At 45.4% G+C, this 21,840-nt stretch overlaps 1 protein-coding gene across 1 annotated transcript in view; it reads right to left on the reverse strand.

The window, feature by feature from the left end:
- Nucleotides 1-1,495: 1,495 nt before the first annotated feature.
- The window catches only part of LOC124606032 (tyrosine decarboxylase-like), a 105,385-nt gene continuing 85,040 nt past the window's right edge, over nt 1,496-21,840 (reverse strand). Inside the window, exon 4 of the mRNA XM_047137996.1 lies at nt 1,496-1,848. Coding sequence (XP_046993952.1) covers nt 1,496-1,848 — 353 coding nt within the window. The remainder of the gene's footprint in view (nt 1,849-21,840) is intronic.

The following is a 21,840-nucleotide window of genomic DNA, read 5'->3' on the forward strand; positions in this document are numbered from 1 at the left end:
CATTTTCCCATCAAAATTTGATTTTCACACCATGACATCAGTGCGACATTGCCACATCTACGGCCGCCATCTTGGAATCGCCATCTTGAATACATTTGGCAACAATGCAAGCAGCACCAGAAGCTGCCTAGCACCACTACTATCTATGTCACTCAGCAAAATCTACTGGCTACTCCTCATTGACCTAGAATCATGAAATTTGGCAAGAAGCAAGGTTTCATGGTACAAGTAAAAGGAAAATCCAAAATTGTTAATTTGTAATTATATTACACAAAAAAGATTTCTTTTGTCATTTGTTATCCGTTTTCAAACTTGAAATTAAACTTTATCGAAAGTCTTAGACTCCCCGGGGGCTGACCTCTTGCTGGTATCATTGTCGATAACATGCGAAACTCTCAATATCATCGATTCCCAGTATGAATAAACTGTACACATACGTAACTAAGTTTGTATGGAACCCTGAGAGCGCGAGTTCTACTCGCACCCAGTCAGTTTTAATACACTTTCGTTGCAGATAATTCTGATGATGCCCCAAAGGGTGAGATGTGTCATTAAATAACCATTACTTTTCAACCAAGACATCCTTTTTGAAATAATTCGAAATGGTTGCTGTACCAGATAGCCAATGGATTGGAAAAGATTTTACTAACTGAAACTTCCTGACAGATTAAAACTGTGTGCCCGACCGAGACTCGAACTCGGGACCTTTGCCTTTGGCAGGCACGTGCTCTACCATCTGAGCTACCGAAGCACGACTCTCGCCCGGTCCTCACAGCTTTACTTCTGCCAGTATCTCGTCTCCTACCTTCCAAACTTTACAGAAGCTCTCCTGCGAACCTTGCAGAACTAGCACTCCTGAAAGAAAGGATACTGTGGAGACATGGCTTAGCCACAGCCTGGGGGATGTTTCCAGAATGAGATATTCACTCTGCAGCGGAGTGTGCGCTGATATGAAACTTCCTGGCAGATTAAAACTGCGTGCCCGACCGAGACTCGAACTCGGGACCTTTGCCTTTTGCGGGCAAGTGCTCTACCAACTGAGCTACCCAAGCACGACTGACGCCCCGTCCTCACAGCTTTACTTCTGTCAGTGCCTCGTCTCCCACCTTCCAAACTTTACAGAAGCTCTCCTGCGAACCTTGCTGGCAGAAATAAAGCTGTGAGGACGGAGCGTGAGTCGCGCTTGGGTAGCTCAGTTGGTAGAGCACTTGCCCGCGAAAGGCAAAGGTCCCGAGTTCGAGTCTCGGTCGGACACACAGATTTAATCTGCCAGGAAGTTTCATATCAGCGCACACTCCACTGCAGAGTGAAAATCTCATTCTGGATTTTACTAACTGTTAGTGACTGATATAATGAAACTTTTAAAATATACTAGTTTTTTTGAGTCGGTGACAGAATATTTTAATCACTTGTAATGTTGCAGTACAGTAGAGGAGTCAGTTACGTAGTGACACACAGTTCCCATCGACTTCAGGTAGAATACCGACCGAGTCGTTCAGAGTTCTAGCGACGCGACGAGGTCACTGAGGTCGACGTGATCGACAATGTCGTCGTCTGTGCTGGGAACGAAGTACGGCGAGCCGCCGCCCTGCAGCATCGGCCGTTCCCGCATCTGCTGCAGCTGGGCCGGCGGCACGGACACGGTGTGGGTAAGGTAGCGCAGGGCGCGCAGCTGCAGGTGGCTGTCCCCACTGCGCCGCCGAGTGCGGCCGAAGGTGCTGGAGCGCCGACTCAAACGGCCCGCAGAGGACTCCACGCCCAGCGAGACCAGCGACGCCTTCGTGATGCTCACATACTGCGCATGCTCGATCTTCTCCAGGCACCGCTCCACTGTCCTCGCCGTCCGATCTGCGCCAAACATGTGCACGCATTTCCTGTTTACAGTTTTTGGGACAGATGATAGGATCTCCTACTCTGTAGGAACCAGCATGGGTTTCGAAAAAGACGATCGTGCGAAACCCAGCTCGCGCTATTCGTCCACGAGACTCAGAGGGCCATACGCGCGGGTTCCCAGGTAGATGCCGTCTTTCTTGACTTCCGCAAGGCGTTCGATACAGTTCCCCACAGTCGTTTAATGAACAAAGTAAGAGCATATGGACTATCAGACCAATTGTGTGATTGGATTGAGGAGTTCCTAGATAACAGAACGCAGACTGTCATTCTCAATGGAGAGAAGTCTTCCGAAGTAAGAGTGACTTCAGGTGTGCCGCAGGGGAGCGTCGTAGGACAATATACATAAATGACCTTGTGGATAACACCGGAAGTTCACTGAGGCTTTTTGCGGATGATGCTGTGGTACATAGAGAGGTTGTCACAATGGAAAATTGTACTGAAATGCAGGAGGATCTGCAACGAATTGACACATGGTGTAGGGAATGGCAACTGAATCTCAATGTAGACAAGCGTAATGTGCTGCGAATACATAGAAAGAAAGATCCTTTATCATTTAGCTACAATATAGTAGGTCAGCAAATGGAAGCAGTTAATTCCATAAATTATCTGGGAGTATGCATTAGGCGTGATTTAAAATGGCCGTCCGGAGTGGCCGTGCGGTTCTAGGCGCTACAGTCTGGAGCCGAGCGACTTCTACGGTCGCAGGTTCGAATCCTGCCTCAGGGGATGTGTGTGATGTCCTTAGGTTAGTTAGGTTTAATTAGTTCTAAGTTCTAGGCGACTGATGACCTCAGAAGTTAACTCGCATAGTGCTCAGAGCCATTTGAACCATTTAAAAAGGAATGATCATATAAAGTTGATCGTCGGTAAAGCAGATACCAGACTGAGATTCATTGGAAGAATCCTAAGGAAATGCAATCCGAAAACAAAGGAAGTAGGTTAAAGTACACTTATTCGCCCACTGCTTGAATATTGCTCACCAGTGTGGGATCCGTACCAGATAGGGTTGATAGAAAAGATAGAGAAGATACAACGGAGAGCAGCGCGCTTCGTTACAGTATCATTTAGTAATAGCGAAAGCGTTACCGAGATGATGATGAACTCCAGTGGAAGACTTTGCAGGAGAGATGCTCAGTAGCTCGGTACGGACTTTTGTTGAAGATTCGAGAACATACCTTCACCGAGGAGTACAGAGGCATACCGTCCACGAACAATACGAGACTGGAATAGAAGGGAGAACCAATAGAGGTACTCAATGTACCCTCCGCCACACACCGTCAGGTGGCTTGCGGAGTATGGAAGTATGGATGTACATGTAGATGTAGATAAGCACGCCTAGACTGTCATACACTCTGAGACGACGAGAACCACACATGAGCACATGTACAGATGGTGGTAGTATCGCATATACAAGGTATAAAAGGGCAGTGCATTGGCAGAGCTGTCATTTGTACTCGGGGAAAAGGTTTCGGACGTCATTATGGCTGCACTACGGGAATAAACAGACTTTGAACGCGGAATGGTGGTTGGAGCTAGATGCGTGGGACACTCCATTTCGGAAATCGTTAGGGAATTCAGTATTCAGAGATCCACACTGTCGAGAGAGCGCCGACAATACCAAATTTCAGGCATTACCCCTCTCACGACCGACAACAGAGTAGCTGAGGGCCTTCACTTAACGACTGCGAGCAGCGGCGTTTGCGTGGAGCTGTCAGCGCTAACAAGCAACGCTGCCTGAAATACACTACTGGCCATTAAAATTGCTACACCTCGAAGATGACGTGCTACAGACGCGAAATTTAACCGACAGGAAGAAGATGCTGTGATATGCAAATGATTAGCTTTTCAGAGCATTCACAATTGGTTGGCACCGGTGGCGACACCTACAACGTGCTGACATGAGGAAAGTTTCCAACCGATTTCTCATACACAAACAGCAGTTGACCGGCGTTGCCTGGTGAAACGTTGTTGTGATGCCTCGTGTAAGGAGGAGAAATGCGTACCATCACGTTTCCGACTTTGATGAAGGTCGGATTGTAGCCTATCGCGATTGCGGTTTATCGTATCGCGACATTGCTGCTCGCGTTGGTCGAGGTCCAATGACTGTTAGCAGAATATGGAATCGGAGGGTTCAGGAGGGTAATACGGAACGCCGTGCTGGATCCCAACGGGCTCGTATCACTAGCAGTCGAGATGACAGGCATCTTATCCACATGGCTGTAACGGGTCGTGCAGCCACGTCTCGATTTCCTGAGTCAACAGATGGGGACGTTAGCAAGACAACAACCATCTGCACGACCAGTTCGACCACGTTTGCAGCAGCATGGACTATCAGCTCGGAGACCATGGCTGCGGTTACCCTTGACGCAACATCACAGACAGGAACGCCTGCGATGGTGTACTCAATGACGATCCTGGGTGCACCAATGGCAAAACGTCGTTTTTTCGGATGAATCCAGGTTCTGTTTACGGAATCATGATGGTCGCATCCGTGTTTGGCGACATCGCGGTGAACGCACATTGGAAGCGTGTATTCGTCATCGCCATACTGGCGTATCACCCGGCGTGATGGTATGGGGTGCCATTGGTTACACGTCTCGGTCACCTCTTGTTTGCATTGACGGCACTTTGAACAGTGGACGTTACATTTCAGATGTGTTACGACCCGTGGCTCTACCCTTCATTCGATCCCTGCGAAGCCCTACATTTCAGGAGGATAATGCACGACCGCATGTTGCAGGTCCTGTACGGGCCTTTCTGGATACAGAAAATGTTCGACTGCTGCCCTGGCCAGCACATTCTCCAGATTTCTCACCAATGGGAAACGTTGGTCAATGGTGGCCGAGCAACTGGCTCGTCACAATACGCCAGTCACTATTCTTGATGAACTGCGATATCGTGTTGAAGCTGCATGGGCAGCTGTACCTGTACACGCTATCCAAGCTCTGTTTGACTCAATGCCCAGGCGTATCAAGGCCGTTATTACGGCCAGAGGTGGTTGTTCTGGGTACTGATTTCTCAGGATCTATGCACCCAAATTGCGTGAAAATGTAATGACATATCAGTTCTAGTATAATATAAATGTCCAATGAATACCCGTTTATCATCTGCATTTCTTCTTGATGTAGCAATTTTAATGACCAGTAGTGTAACCGCAGATATCAAAGCGGGACGTGCAACGAACGTTTCTGTTATGGCAGTGTGGTGAAATGGGGATGGCAACAGACGACCAACGCGAGTGGCTATGATAACAGCGCAATATCGCCTGCAGATCCTGTCATGGGCTCGTCGCCATATCGATAGGACCCTAGGCGACTGAAAAACCGTGGTCTTTTCAGATGCGTCTCGATTTCAGTTGGCAAGAGCTGATAGTGGGGTTCGAGTGTGGCGCAGACCCACGAAGCCATGTACGCGAGATGTCAACAAGACACTGTGCAAGCTGGTACTGGCTTCATAAAGGTGTGGGCTGCCTTTTCCATGGAATGGACAGGGTCCTCTGGTCCCATTGAACCGATCATTGAATGGAAATGGTTATTTTCGGTTTCTTGGAGATCATTTTCAGCCATTCATGGACTTCATGTTCTAAAACAACGATGGAATGTATACGTATGACAATGAGCCATGTCATTGGGCCACAATTGTTCTGGACAGTTCGAGCGAATGATTTGGCCACCCAGATCGCCCGACATGAGTACCATCGAACATTTATGCGACATAATTGAGAGTTGAGTTTGTGTACAAAATCCTGCACAGGCAACACTTTCGGTGTTATTGACGTATATGGACGGAAATGGCTCAGTATTTCTGCAGGGGACTTCCAACGACTTGTTAACTCCATGCCAAGTCGAGTTGCTAAATTAAGTCGGGCAAAAGGAGGTCCACCTCGATATTAGGAGGTATCCCATGACATTTGTCACCTCAGCGGACGTTTTACAGACATAATCTCTTGAAACACGTAGACTGATGAGCCAAAACATTGTGAGTAGTGCCGATAGCAACGTTGAAAAAGGTCTGGTTGAGTTATGGGCACGTGATACGGTAAGGGAAGTACCTCCAGGGTTTCAGAACACGACAGCGTGAAAACTGCAAGACATATAGAAAATTGACATATATTGGATGATTATAATTAAAGTGCAGCTACTCTCAGAGGTCCAGTGTGGGCCGTAATTAACGTGTGGCAGAAAAAGTTGGTAGACATGGTAATCCGTTTATGCGGAACTGATTTACGCTGGAAAACAAATTAGTTCTAATTTTGGTCACGAGGCGCAAATCTGGCACTGTCCACTGTTTGTATGATGATATGATGACCACCTTGTTATTTGACAAGCCATAACGTGAGTCAATAGTTTGGCTATTGAGAAGAGATACTGTACACCGGGAAACTGTATTATGTTGACGTCAGCAATTACAGTACTGGATTGTGAGAGCATCGCCCAATGAAAGATCTGAGGAGAGGCTCGATGTCATTAAATGGATTAAAGTAGATGGTAATCAAATTCGAAAACACGGGTGAGCTTGGTGTCTTATCCTAGGGGAACTTATTGACGAGGTTGCTGTTGCTCTAACTGACTATGTCTCACGTTCCCTAGTGCTTGGATAGTACCACGGAAATTTTCCATCTCATGGTCAACACTACGGAAAGTTTTCCGGTCTATTTTATACACTAATGAGGAAGTGTTGAACAGGATTGGGGAGAAGAGAAGTTTGTGGCACAACTTGACTAGAAGAAGGGATCGGTTGGTAGGAGGGCAGCGTGGAGGGTAAAAATCGTAGAGGGAGACCAAGAGATGAATACACTAAGCAGATTCAGGAGGATGTAGGTTGCAGTAGGTACTGGGAGATGAAGAAGCTTGCACAGGATAGAGTAGCATGGAGAGCTGCATCAAACCAGTCTCAGGACTGAAGACCACAACAACAAGAACCGTGAAAAATCCAAACAGTACAGCAAGTGACACCTCAATATTCCCTGCAACGATCTGAATATACTCTTTCGTTTCTGGCACGGATCGAAGTTGATGACAGTGGTCGCGCAATATTCTTTGGAGTGACGAGGCGTATTGTACACTACAGGGAGCAGTGAATACACAACTGTCGAATCTGGAGTACTGTTAACCACGTGACATTGCCATTGCACTCGCCGTATGTCACTGTGTGGTGCGAATTCACAAGCACCTTTATTCTCGGTCCGTTCTTCTTTGAGGAGAATACATCCAGAGAGCCTGTCAGGTGTACCGTGACGTCTGCACGTTATCGAGATCTGCTTGTACAACATGTGATTCCTGCTTCGGGAGAGTACAACTGTGTGGAAACCACTGTTTTCATGCAAGATGGGGCAACACCTCGTGGCGCTCGCCCAGTGAGCCCAGGAATGTGTCGTCTCCAGAGGTTTTCAAATGCACGGCCTGCAAGATCACCTGATCTGAATCTACGTGACTTTTGTCTGTCTGGGTATGTAAAGGAATGTATTTATCAAGGACACATTCGGTCTCTGCCTGATCTGAAGGTCAGTATACAAGAACAAGTTGCTCAGATTTCATCGGAACTGCTCCGAGAAATTGTAGCTGACGTCCTTTTACGGATGCGGCATCTCATCGACGTCCCTATACTCATATTGAACAAATTGTGTAAGCGGCGGTTAATAATAAAATCAACATTATTCCTTTCTCACTTGTTAGACTTTTCCGCCCACATCCCGTTCTTAATTCATTACATATGGAAAAATTTCTCTACGTCTTTTCTGCACTCACAGTGCCAGATTTGCACCTGTTTGCCAAAATTGGACCCTTTTTTTTTGTAGCGTAAATCGACTCCGCATTAACGCATTAACTTATCTACCAAGTTTTTCTGCCATAGGATAATTAAAACCCACACTTGACCTCCCTGAGTAGCTGCATTATAATTATAACCACCCGGCATCAATGGATTCCAACTTTCAATTTGTAACACCCGTTGTGGCATAGTAGCACCAGGGGGCACGCGTGTCACAGCATGTAGACGAATCATCTGCTCTGTATTGTCACATACAACTAGTTTGTGCCTGCAGCTAAGCAATCCAATGAACAGATTTCCAAAGCAGGCTGATATGGCGACTTTCCGGGCAATAATATAAGTTTCGGCGACTTTAATAAACTCCACGCACGTACTGGTTTCCATTTGAATCACCTGTCATGTGAGTTAAGAACTTGTAGAGATGTTTTATCCACAGTATGAGTCATGTTTCTGTGTGTCTTGAAGTTTTCACACAGCCGTCTTTTGTAACCTCAGAGGTACTTAACGGATAACCTTGTGTGTAAGTGGAGCGGAGATGAATGGAGAATCATTCTAGCGACAATACGAGCTGCAAATTGGGAAATACACTGCAATAAGCGACTTTGACAAAGAACAGATAGTTATGGCCCTGCACCTGGAAACGAACCTCTTCAAAACGACGAAGCTGATCGACTGTTCCGATAATACTGTCGTAAATGTTTATGGAAAGTGGTTACAGGATGGTGGAAAGACGAGTAGGCATAGAACGAAGAGGTCGGAGACTTGATCGCTATTATAACAGGACGGGCGAGAACGGAGTACAATGCCACTGCGGGCATGTGTTTTGGAGCGCGTCGTTCAATGCACATTGTTAAACATGCGGCTCTGCGGTAAACGACCTCTATATTGATGCAAGGACATCGTCAATCACGATGGCAGTGTGCTCGGAATCATCGAGATTGGACCAAGGGACAATGGGAACGTTTCGCCTGGTTGGTTGAGTCGCGTTTATTGTCACATTGGTTCGATGCTCGTGTCCAGACAAGCCGCCATCCAAGCGAATGACTGTTCGAAACATGCACCATGCCACGGATGCAGTCAGCGTTATCTTACGGGAAACAATCATCTGGGCTTCCATAGGACCTGTGGTAGCAATCGAAGACACCATGACATCTGTGGACCACGTGGACATCATTGAGTACCACCTGCGTGCCATTGTGCCTGGAGTCTTCCCCACCAGCGACAGTGTTTTCCGGCAGCGTAACTGTCTGTGTCGTAATGCTAGAATCGTGCTACAATTGTTTGAGGACCATGATAGTGATCTCACGTTGATGTCTGTTACCAAATGCGCCTGATTTCAACCTGATGGAACTCATCTGGGACGCTTTTGGGTGGACCGTTATTTACGAGAATTTCCCTACCTGTGCGTAGGAATCAGGTAGCAAATATCTTCGGAAAGCTGCTAAGGACTTATCGAATCCATGACACGCAGCATCACTGCTGTGTTGCGTTCCAACAGTCGACCAACACGCTGTTAAGCAGACATTCGTTATCTGTTGGCTGATCAGTCAATTGATTCACAGTTCATTTTAAAATTATCATGTCTTAAAGCCAATATTTTGTTTGCAGCTTATATAAATACGCTGAAACTCATACTATAAGAGGCAGTCAAACGAAAACGAGGCATGCAAAAAAGTAAGTAAGCTGTTTATTATTTCAAGAGTAATCGCCATGGCTGTTAGCACAGTTATCCCACCGAGAGACAAGAAGGTCAATACTTTGATGGAAAAATCTTTGTAGTTGCCTACGAAAGCATCATTGTATCCAGGCGTGCACCTCTTCGTTCGAAGTAAATCGACGGCCACGAATGTCTTTCTTAAGGGCTTCAAAACATGTAACTCGTATGGTGAGGAATCGGAACCGTACGGCGGATGCATAAGCGCTTCCCAGCAAAACTTCTGCAGCTTAGTGGACCCATCGACGTGCTACCAAGATTGTTTCGACTACGCTGCATTTTCCACACAGTCCCGATCTCTCCCCATGCAATTTTAACATTTTTGCAGCCCTGAAGAAATACATTTGTGATCTATTTGTTTCAGCCGAAGAGGTGCACGCCTGCTTACAATCGTAGTTCTGTAGGTAACAGCAGGCATTTTTCCATGAAGGCATTGACCGTCATGTCTCACAGCCGGGTAAATGTATTAATAGTTATGGCGATTATTTTTGAAATAATAAACAATTTACTTTCTTTTTTCCGTCTGTTTTATTTTTACTTGACCGCCACTTATAAATCTGAAGCAATAAATCTACTCAATTAACAATAGTAATTGGTGTTAAGAAGAGAAGATAAAGAAGACAGGAAAGGTAAAAGCTGTAAAGAGTCTTGCCACCAACATAGTCCAGGTAAAGAGTATACTGATTCAATAGCTCCGTACTTAACAATCATGTACAACCCCACACTAGACGAAAAACCAGTATCCAAAGAGTATTCGAGTATTTAGTATTCAAGAAAGGCGACAGGAGTAATCCTCCAAATTACAGGCCCAGTTCATTACTGTCAATAGGCAACAAGATTTTGAAACACATATTATGTTCGAACATTATGAATTATCTCGAAGAGAACGTTCTACTGACACAGAGCCAACACGGATTTAGAAAACATCAGTATTGTGAAACACAACTAGCTCTTTACTCAGAGGAAGTGTTGAGTGCTATCGACAAGGGATTTCAAATTGATTCCGTATTTATAGAACTCCAGCAGGCTTTCAACAACGTACCTCTCAAGCGGCTTGTAATCAGAATATCATCTCAGTTATGCGACTGGAGCTCACAATTCTTAGTAACTGATGATAAGTCATGCAGTAAAACAGAAGCAATTTATGGCGTTCCACAAGTTACTGTTGTAGGTCCTCTGTTGCTCCTTGTCTATATAAACGATATAGGAGACAATCTGGGCTGCTGCCTTTGGTTGTTTGCAGATGATGCTGTCGTTTATCCTCTAGTAAAATCATCAGAAAATCAAAACAAACTGAGAAACGATTTAGAAAAGATAGCTGTATGCTGCGAAAACTGGTAGTTGACCCTAAATAATTAAGTGCGAGGTCACCCACATGATTGGTGAAAGGAATCCGTTAAACTTGAGTTACACGACAAATCTATCAAATCTAGACGCCGTAAATTCAACTAAATACCTAGGAATTACTACTACGAAAAACTTAAACTGGTAAGAACACACAGAAAATGTTGTGGGGAAGGCAAACCAAAGACTGCGTTTTATTGGCAGAACATTTAGAAAATGTAACAGATCTACTAAAGAGACTGCCTACACTATGCTTGTCCGTCCACTTTTGGAGTACCGCTACACGGTTGGGATCCTTACCAGATAGAATTAACGGTGTACGTCGAGAAGTTCAAAAAAGGGCTCCACGTTTGGTATTATCGCGAAATAGGGGAGACAGTGTCACCGACATCACACTGGATTTGATGTCGACATAATTAAAACAAAGGCGTTTTTTTTGCGGTGGAATCTTTTCACGAAATTTCAATCACCAGCTTTCTCCTCCGAATGCGAAAATATTTTGTTGACGCCAACCTATATAGGGAGAAACGATCATCGTAATAAAACAAGGGAAATCAGAGCTCGCACGGAAAGATATGGTTGTTCGTTTTTCCCGCGTGCTGTTCGAGATTGGAGTAGTAGAGGATTACGGTGAAAGTGGTTCGATGAACTCTCTGCGAGGCACTAAAGTGAGATTTGCAGAGTATCCATGTAGGTGTAGAAAAACATTGAGTCCTTTGTGCCCAGACGGCAGGTGTTTGTTCTGACCTATGTATGTATGGTTTACACTTAGTTTGGTTGTGTTGTGGATTGGCAAGACAGCCAACCCACTATGAGAGGAAGCCGAAAGGCACGCGTTTTAGCTCACGCAGGCTGGCGTGAGGTCTGGAACAGGTCAAGGACATGAGACTAACAAAAAACGTACGTAGCTGCTGGAATACTTAACTTTAATCCATAATTGGTGAACATCGCTCTTGACGGTACATGTTTTACAGCATCAATAGTAACTGGTAATCGCGCCTTGCTAGGTCGTACCAAATGACGTAGCTGAAGGCTATGCTAACTATCGTCTCGGCAAATGAGAGCGTATTTTGTCAGTGAACCATCGGCTGTACAACTGGGCGAGTGCTAGGAAGTCTTTCTAGACCTGCCGTGTGGCGGCGCTCGGTCTGCAATCACTGATGGTGGCGACACGCGGGTCCGACGTATACTAACGGACCGCGGTCGATTTAAAGGCTACCACCTAGCAAGTGTGGTGTCTGGCGGTGACACCACAGGTTGTTCGTCTGGTCTATGTGAATTCTTGCAGTTATGGTAGCTTTTGCTATTAGTATGGTCGTGTCGTTTGATTTGCTCACTGTTCATCGTTTGTTCTAAAAGCTGCTCGTTTTCGTCTGGAGTGTCAGCGTTATTCTCATGTGAAGTGTCTTCACTCGATTCCCTGAAGCTGCTGATGGCTGTGTTGTCCGTCTGTATGAACGTCTTTGTCTATATTATATATGTGGTGTTCTGTGTATATCGTCTACAGTAGTATTTCGTTGAGTCTATTTTCTACCGTTTTTAGTGTTAATACGATGTTTTCGCGTGTCACGTGCTGCTGTCATCACTGTCGAGGACGTGACAGTGGAAGAGTGTGTGTTCTGGAAGACTAGAAATCCATATTCTCCACATGTGTGTTTAGGTTTCTGATTGAAGTTTGTGAGGTACAGGTGCGGACGATAAGTTCCAAGTCAGAAAACTAATCATTCTCCAGCGGAAGAAGAAGCCCCAACCAAGGCGAAGGCAAAGAGAGAGAGAGAGAGAGAGAGAGAGAGAGAGAGAGAGAGAGAGAGAGAGAGAAAGATAGTGAGAGCGAGAGAGAGAGAGAGAGAGAGAGAGAGAGAGAGAGAGAGAGAGGGAGAGGGAGAGGGAGAAAGAGAGAGAGGGAGAAGTCATCCGAACAAGTCAGAAGATACTACAGAAATGGTTTCGTTACAGAAATTGGTCAGATCATTTAACAACGACCGTGGATATTATTTTAAGATTTAAGTTTTCCGTGGTTTTTATAAACTTCTTCAGGCAAATCTCTGGATGGTTCCTTCAACAAAGCTGTGGCCGCTGACCTGTCTTCTCCTCATTGAGGAAGGAAGGAAACTAGAGGTCAAACTAGAGGTCGACAGTGCGGTCATCACAGACGTAGAGCACCCTCGGGTTATGGAAGGATGGGGAAGGAACTCGGGAGTGCCCTTTTCAAAGGAACCATCCCGGAATTTTCATGGAGATAATATGGGAAATAACGGAAAACTTAAACCTTGATGGCCGCATGGGGATCTGAACCATCCTCCTTCCGAATGCACTTTCAGTGTGCTAACCGTTGCCCCAACTCGCTCCACCCAGAAGTAAACCCTCCACACATTGCGGTTAAACGTTTCATTCGATCGTCAGCGCACTTGACACTTTGCATAATTTGCAAAATCTCGACTCTTCGGACCGCATTACTCGCCTCCGGTCAGCTACCAAGCAGTTTCTGTGTTAAAGCAACAGTCAGTCTTGGTAACTGTGCCATCTCTGCCATGTGTTGGAAATGTTTCTGTGTTGTCTGGCCCATTTAAAAGACGCACCTTCATGCATCACTGAGACCAATGGCCTCCTGCGAGATACTTGATGTCAAGCGTGCATTGCATGAGCTTCCTTTACATACTCTTCCTTTCGCATGGTCGCTCGATAAATTGGTAGCGGCAATTTGTATTGGGTTTTAAGCAGACTATCATTTACAAGAAGCAGCACTCGTCTCCTGTCCCTGCCGGTAGCGATTTTTTTACGATAACTGTTCCTTCGCCGTGTTATTAGGGTTGCCCACAAAGTAATGCACCGCATTTTTTTTCTTCAACAATTCTTTATTGAACATAATGAGAATTACACACACGAAAAATGGTGTTTTATCTACACAACCTACTTTTCCACGTAATCTCCATCCAGTTCCATGGCCTTCCTCCAGCGCAAAACGAGGGCGTGTATGGCCTACGGCATCAATCCTTGACCAGTGCTTCACTGTGTGAATCACCTCCTGATCGTCCTCAAACTGTCTTCCACGAATAGCATCCTTTAATGGCCCAAACAAGTGGATGTCCGAGGGAGCTAGGTCAGGGCTGTATGGTGGACGGGTAACACTGTCCAACCTTATTTTGCGATGTATTCAGTAGTCCTTAGACTTGTGTGGGGCCGAGCGTTATCGCGTTGCAGCAAAACATCTCCTGTGTTGCTGTGGCGCCGAAGTCGCCGGAAGCCCGTCTTCGTTTTCAGTGTGTTGACGTATACTTTGAATTAATGGTACCGTCTCTTGGCATCACATCAATGAGAATTACACCTTCACAGTCCCAGAACACGTTGATCATGACCTTACCAGCGGAAGTATTTGTTTTGCATGGGAATGCCGCTGTTCCATCGACTGTCGCCTTGTTTCCGGCTCAAAATGGTGAACCCAGGTTTAATCATATGTCACAATCCGGGACAATAGGGCCTCCCCCTCAGCTTCAAAACATTGCAGCAAATCAAGACAAATGTTTTTTCTGTGCGATTTGTGATCCACCGTTAGACACCGCGGGACCTATCTTGCACACACTTCTGAATATCCAAGAGTGAGGATAATTGCATCCACGCTTCCTTTGCTGACTGACAGATGCAGAGCCAACTGTTGAGTCGTAATGCGTCTGTCCTCGTGACTGACATCAGCTCGCTGCAACATGTCAGGTGAGACAGTCGTGGTGTCCCCGACCGCTGCAAATCGTGGATCTCCGCCGAACCATCTTCTGATGCCCTCACCGTCCGTGCCCAGCTACTAACCATACCTCTGTCGACAACAGATGCTCCATAGACTTCGCACAAGCGTTTGTGAATATTCCCCACAGTTTCTTTCTCTACAATGAGAAATTCATGATGGCATGTACATCACCTACAGACGCCATTTTGAAACTGTCCTGCAGCTAAGCTATCTCTTGGAAGTGATGGAAACTTGGCGCGCTCACTCAGGAGACTTCAAATAATGCATACCTACTGTTTCGCATTCGTAGCATTGTTTTCGGGTGAGAAAAAATGTTGTGCATTACTTTCTGGGCAACCCTCGTACATGGCTGTGAGCGGTACATCACTCCTTGGAGGCAGGTGGTCACCCTGGGACGATACACAACACGATAACCCGTTACCATCATTCTGTCACGACTCCAAGTCGACCCACTTCACTGCTCTGCTTCCATACAACAGACTGGCGCTTCACTGTCAGGACTTATGGTTCAAATGGCTCTGAGCACTATGGGACTTAACTGCTGAGGCCATGAGTCCCCTAGAACTTAGAACTACTTCAACCTAACTAACCTAAGGACGTCACACACATCCATGCCCGAGGCAGGACGCCAGGAGTTATTTCAGCGGTGGGGGGTGAGGTTACATTACTGCTTTGCATCAGTCTACACCCTCTACAGTGCTCCAAAGCGACCAGAGAGATGAAAAATTTTCATGTTCCGTGGATTAATGTTTACAAAAACTCGCTAAGAAGTTAAATGTCTCAAATGGGTTACTAGAGTGAGCAATTTTTCTCATCGAAAACATAATTGCATATTAACGCTTTGTATAAAATCTTTTGAAGTATACAGGGTGGTCCATTGATAGTGACCGGGCCAAATATCTGAGGAAATAAGCATCAAACGAAAAAACTACCAAGAACGAAACTCGTCTAGCTTGAAGGGGGAAACCAGATGGCGCTATGGTTGGCCCGCTAGATGGCGCTGCCGTAGGTCAAACGGATATCAACTGCGTTTTTTTTTAAATAGGAACCCCCATTTTTTATTACATATTCGTGTAGCACGTAAAGAAATAAGAAGATTTTGGTTGGACCACTTTTTTCGCTTTGTGATAGATGGCGCTGTAATAGTGACAAACGTATAAGTACGTGGTATCACGTAACATTCCGCCAGTGCGGACGGTATTTGCTTCGTGATACATTACCCGTGTTAACATGGACCGTTTACCAATTGCGGTAACGGTCGATATCGTGTTGATGTATGGCTATTGTGATCAAAATGCCTAACGGGCGTGTGCCATGTGTGCTGCTCGGTATCCTGGACGACATTATCCAAGTGTCCGGACCGTTGCCGGATAGTTACGTTATTTAAGGAAACAGGAAGTGTTCAGCCACATGTGAAACGTCAACCATGACCTGCAACAAATGATGATGCCCAAGTAGGCGTTTTAGCTGCTGTCGCGGCTAACCCGCACATCTTTAGCAGACAAATTTCGTGCGGATCGGGGATCTCAAAAACGTCGGTGTTGAGAATGCTACATCAACATCGATTGCACCCGTACCATATTTCTATGCACCAGGAATTGCATGGCGACGACTTTGAACGACGTGTACAGTTGTGTCACTGGGCACAAGAGAAATTACGGGACGATGACAGATTTTTTTCATGCGTTCTATTTAGCGACTAAGCGTCATTCACCAAAAGCGGTAACGTAAACCGGCATAATAATTATGCACTATTGGGCAACGGAAAATCCACGATGGCTGCGACAAGTGGAAAATCAGCGACCTTGGCGGGTTAAAGTATGGTGCGGCATTGTGGAAGGAAGGATAATTGGTCCCCATTTTATAGATGGCAATCTAAATGGTGCAATGTATGCTGATTTCCTAGGTAATGTTCTACCGATGTTACTACAAGATGTTTCACTGCGTGACAGAATGGCGATGTACTTCCAACATGATAGATGTCCGGCACATAGCTAGCGTGCGGTTGAAGCGGTATTGAATAGCATATTTCATGACAGGTGGATTGGTCGTCGAAGCACCATACCATGGCCCGCACGTTCACCGGATCTGACGTCCCCGGATTTCTTTCTGTGGTGAAAGTTGAAGGATATTTGCTATCGTGATCCACCGACAACGCCTTGAAAACATGCGAACATTACGAACTACTCGCTGTTGAGAGGAATGTCGTTACACGTATTGCCAAATGCACTGAGGTTGACGGACATCATTTTGAGCATTTATTGCATTAATATGGTATTTACAGTTAATCACGCTGTAACAGCATGCGTTCTCAGAAATGATAAGTTCACAAAGGTACATGTCTCACATTGGAACAACCGAAATAAAACGTTGAAACGTACCTAAGTTCTGTAGTTTAATTTAAAAAACCTACCTGTTCCCAACTGTTCGTCTAAAATTGTGAGCCATATGTTTGTGACTATTACAGCGCCATCTATCACAAAGCAAAAAAAGCGGTCCAACTAAAACAATCATATTTCTTTACGTACTACACGAATATGTAATAAAAAATGGGGGTTCCTATTTAAATAAACGCAGTTGATATCCGTTTGGCCTATGGCAGCACTATCTAGCGCGTCAACCATAGCGCCATCTGGTTTCCCCTTTGAAGCCAGACGAGTTTCGCTCATTGTAGTTTTTTCGTTTGACGCATATTTCGTGAGATATTTTGGCCCGGTCACGATCAATGGACCACCCTGTAAAATTATACAGTTGCTGGGGGATTCCAAATTGAGTACTTTGACGTGCGGAACAAACAGCCGGATGTGGTTGTTGCACACACTATGAGGTCTTGAATGAGCAACAAACTCAGAGAATATGTTTGTAAACAGCTAATATTTCGTAATAAACTAATTCCTGTTAATTGTTCACTTTAATAAACCTGTCAGCCTGGTGGCTGATAGGAGTACCAGTATCGATAGGAGTGAATGACCTCAGCCGGTACTGACAGATTTGGCGGTGCAGCCAATACGTTATGCCTTAGCTAGAAGACGACTATGCTTTCACTGCGTTTACGTACTTGTAAATAAAAACGGACATAACATGCAGAGTTAAAGATCTCAGGAATTTATACCTAATTGAGTTCTAAATCCTTTCAGCCTATTGATATTTCAAAGAAGGCACTATTTGCATATAGTATTGAAAGTTAAGGGTAGTAGCAAAAGGGAAACAAGGGAAGTCTGAAGTCTTCGATATCTGTCGAAACACAGCTACTCCCGTTAGCAACTCCCCCATGAGCTTTCTTAGAGTCCTCGTCGATGACGTTGATGGCGCTACCTTTGCAAAACGTGCTCGCAATTGAGTTCGCCATTGTTTACGGTTAATGACTGGCTGTCGAAGATGAGTGTTATTCGTTACAAGAAATGGCGAACATCCAACAGATATAAGACGAAGCCGGGTGCATCAAACGGAAAGTCGGAAACATACGCAGAGAACTGAATTACAACAGACTGAAAGCCGTACATTAAAAGCTGTGCTTCAAACCATTCGTTTTCACCATAGCAATAAGTCGCAAAAGTACTGCAAAGACATTCTGAACCTGGGTTCTCGACTGCTAGGCATGTTAAGCATTCTACTCTCTTTGGCTGGGAAAACGAAGGTTTGCATGCAGTATATATCTTAGGGTAACTGATTAATCACGTGTCTATGTGGCATAGTTCGCAGGCAGCATGTCCCTCTAAACCCTTGACAAGGATACACTATTTCGTACTTTTCGTCGTGCTGGTTGTTCATGCGTTTCCAGGTTGGCATGTTTTTCTGGAGCCACTGTGGCCACATGCAGCGTGAAGACGATGCTTGTACTAAGTCAATCTTAAGTTTCGATTATCGTTTCCACGCTGTAACCTACAAGAATTATGGCGAGACTGTGTCTATGATAGAGCAGCTTTACGTAATACTTTGTTTGGAAAGCTTTCAATGTTACAGATGTTCATGCTTAACATCGGCTGTCCTAAGCCAGAGATTTTATCCAAGTTCACGGAACAACATCGGTATTCCAGCTGTTCATCCGTACGATTAGAGGTGTGCCATTAATTATGTCCCCACTATTTTAACATTGCGTCGAGTACTGCAAACTATATGGGATTTCCTATTGTTCTGCCGGCCGGGGTGGCCGAGAGGTTCTAGGCGCTTCAGTCTGGAACCGTGCGACCGCTACGGTCGCAGGTTCGAATCCTGCCTCGGGCATGGGTGTGTGTGATGTCCTTAGGTTAGTTAGGTTTAAGTAGTTCTAAGTTCTAGGGGACTGATGACCTCAGATGTTAAGTCCCATAGTGCTCAGAGCCATTTGAACCATTTGAACCTATTGTTCTGATTCGCGTGTTTTCATGGAGCTATACCACACTACATCCACCATAAACTAAACTAAACTAAGCTCCGTCTGAACAGGCCTTGGAAGACCCAACGGTATTGACCGGCCGCCGTGTCATCCTCAGACCACGGGCGTCACTGGATGCGGATACGGAAGGGAATGTGCTCAGCACACCGCTCTCCCGGCCTTATGTCAGTTTACGAGACCGGAGCCGCTACTTCTCAGTCAAGTAGCTCCTCAGTTTGCCACACAAGGGCTGAGTGCACCCAGCTTGCCGACAGCGCTCGGCAGACCGGATGGCCACCCATCCAAGTGCTAGCCCAGCTCGGCAGCGCTTACCTTCGGTGCTCTGACGGGAATCGGTGTTACCGCTGCGGCAAGGCCGTTGGTCTGATCCATCATAAGACAAATGTAATTTAGTTGTTGTCACTGCTTACCGTATTAATAAAATGCAATTATTCTGAAGTGTCTTCGAATTATTCCCACTCCACAGTCATTCATAAAACTCTCTCGATTTCTGTTCTGTTGCAATTTGCTCTTATATTTCCATGTGAAGCAGTACATGCTTCACGTGCTTTCGTCCTTCATTGGAATTTTTATTCGAACACGAACTGCCATCAGCAGAAATATTTTTAATTCTTTGCATGCACGTTACAGCTAGTAAGGTAAGCCGGAGTTGACGAAAACTTCGAGACCTCCTGCAGATCCTGATTATTCTCGACGTGACTATTATATAAACTAAAACAAAAAGATGCATCACGAGGGAATTGTCCGGATGGAGCGGATATCAGTTGATGTGGTGTACATGTACAGGCAAACAAATTATTGAAATTTCAGAAAAATTGAATGGTTTATCCCAGAGTAAGATCTTCACAAATTAAGCAAGTCAGTAACGCGTTAGTCCACCTCTGGTCGTTAAGCAAGCAGTTAAAATCAAATGGCTCTAAGCACTATGGGACTTAACATTTGAAGTCATCAGTCCCCTAGACTTAGAACTACTTAAACCTAACCATCCTGAGGACATCACACACATCTATGCCCGAGGAAGGGTTCGAACCTGCGACCGCAGCAGCAGCGCGGTTCCGGACTGAAGCGCCTAGGACAGCTCGGCCACAGCTGCCGGCGCAGGTAGTTATACGCCTTGGTATTGACAGAGTTATTGAATGTGCTCCTGAGGGATATCGTGCTAAATTCTGTCCGACTGGAGCGTTAGATCGTCAGAATCCCGAACTGGTTAGAGAACCTTGCCCACAATGCTCCAAACGTTCTCAACTGGGGGAGACCATGCGACATAACTGGCCACGATAGAGTTTGGCAAGAACGAAACAAGCAGGAGCAACTCTCGCCATGTGGGGGGAGGACTTTATCTTGCTGAAATGTAAGCCCAGGATAAGTTGCCATCAAGAGCAACAAAGTGTGGCGTAGAGTATCGTCGACGTATCGCTGTGCCGCAGATGACAACCAAACGAGTCCTGCTATAAAATGAAATGGCACCCCACACCATCACCTATGGCTGTGGAGCCGTATGGCGGGCAACAGTCAGGTTGGTATGCCATCACTGTCAGTGGCATCTCCAGACACATCTTCGGTCTGGAATCTCATTGGATGTAGTGAAATTGTCTTCAGTGATGAGTCCCACTGTGCCCCAATGACCAGCGAAGAAGTGTCTGGAGGCACTTCAGGCTGCGATGGGATATCAGCCTGACTGTCACCCACCACATGGCCCGACAACCGGAAGTGATGGTATGGGGTGCCATTTCATTTCATAGCAGGTTGTCTTCCTGCTTGTCTAATCCTACTTTAGTCAGCGAGGTCGCCGGATCTCACCCCAATTGAGAACATCTGGGGCATTACGGGCGGGGCCCTCCAAGTAACTCGGGATTTTGACGGTCTGACGCACTAATTGTACAGACTTCGGAACGATATCCCTCATGAGGACATCCAACAACTATTTCAATCACTGCTACTCCGAATAACTACTTGGATAAGGGCCAGAGGTGGACCAACGTGTTATTGGCTTGCTCAATGTGTGGAGAATTTTCTATTAAATAAATAATCCATTTCCTCTGAAATTTTAATCATGTGTCTGTCTGTACATGTACATCACATCTACCGATTTCCGTCTCATTCGCATTATTCCACTGTGGTGCATCTTTTTTTATTCTTAAGGGCGTAATTCATGCTCCTGCTGTCAATAGGCATTAGGACTATAAAGTGAGGTCTCACATCCTCATTGCACATGATGTGTCTACAGGACAGATTTTAATCACACTTATAGGTAATGCCAAGAAGTTGGAGAATGTAATTGTAGTGCTGCATACATTCAACTAATTATTCGAGCTCCTCTTTTTATTATCTGGTGAGCAGTGAAAGTATTTCCTGCTCCTGAGTATATCAATCAAGCCGAGGTAAGATGGCGTTAATGATTATTCTTGGGTCAAAATCTTGTGAAAGAGGGGAATGTTTTTGAGGCATTTTACTGAAGTCATCTCTTTTATGTATTCAGTTTAATTCAAAACAGAAGCGGGAGGCTCTCAAGGTCTTATCATAACTGGAAGAAATTTGTTGCCATGATGGTTATTCCAGCCACATAGTAGTGCCTAAGGCTCGCAACAAAGATTTGTTTACACAGTAGGAATTTAGGATATGGTATTGGCTCGGGTGGGAAAGGATTCATCAATAAGCATCAGTCAATCCAAAGAATACGGTGTGGAGAGTTATGACAGAACAACAATTACACTCCAAACATGAACAACGTGAGCAAACAGTGAGAGCAACGTAGAGTTTTATTCTGTACTTGGATCATCCGGCGCAATACTGCAATGTCACACTTCCTATAGTTGTTTTTGTTCACGGATGAGGCGTCTTTCAACTGTGACGGTGTTTGCAAGTGGCGCAATAGCCACCTTTGCAGTGACGAAAATCCATGTCCATACTCGTCTCAGATCACTGGCAGCGATCTTTGGCGAACGTGTGCTCTGAGAGAATACAAGATCAAATAATAGGACATTACTTGCTGCCATTGATTAAGAA

The sequence above is a fragment of the Schistocerca americana genome, chromosome 3 (genome assembly GCF_021461395.2).
Source record: "Schistocerca americana isolate TAMUIC-IGC-003095 chromosome 3, iqSchAmer2.1, whole genome shotgun sequence".
Taxonomy (NCBI): Eukaryota; Metazoa; Arthropoda; class Insecta; order Orthoptera; family Acrididae; genus Schistocerca; species Schistocerca americana.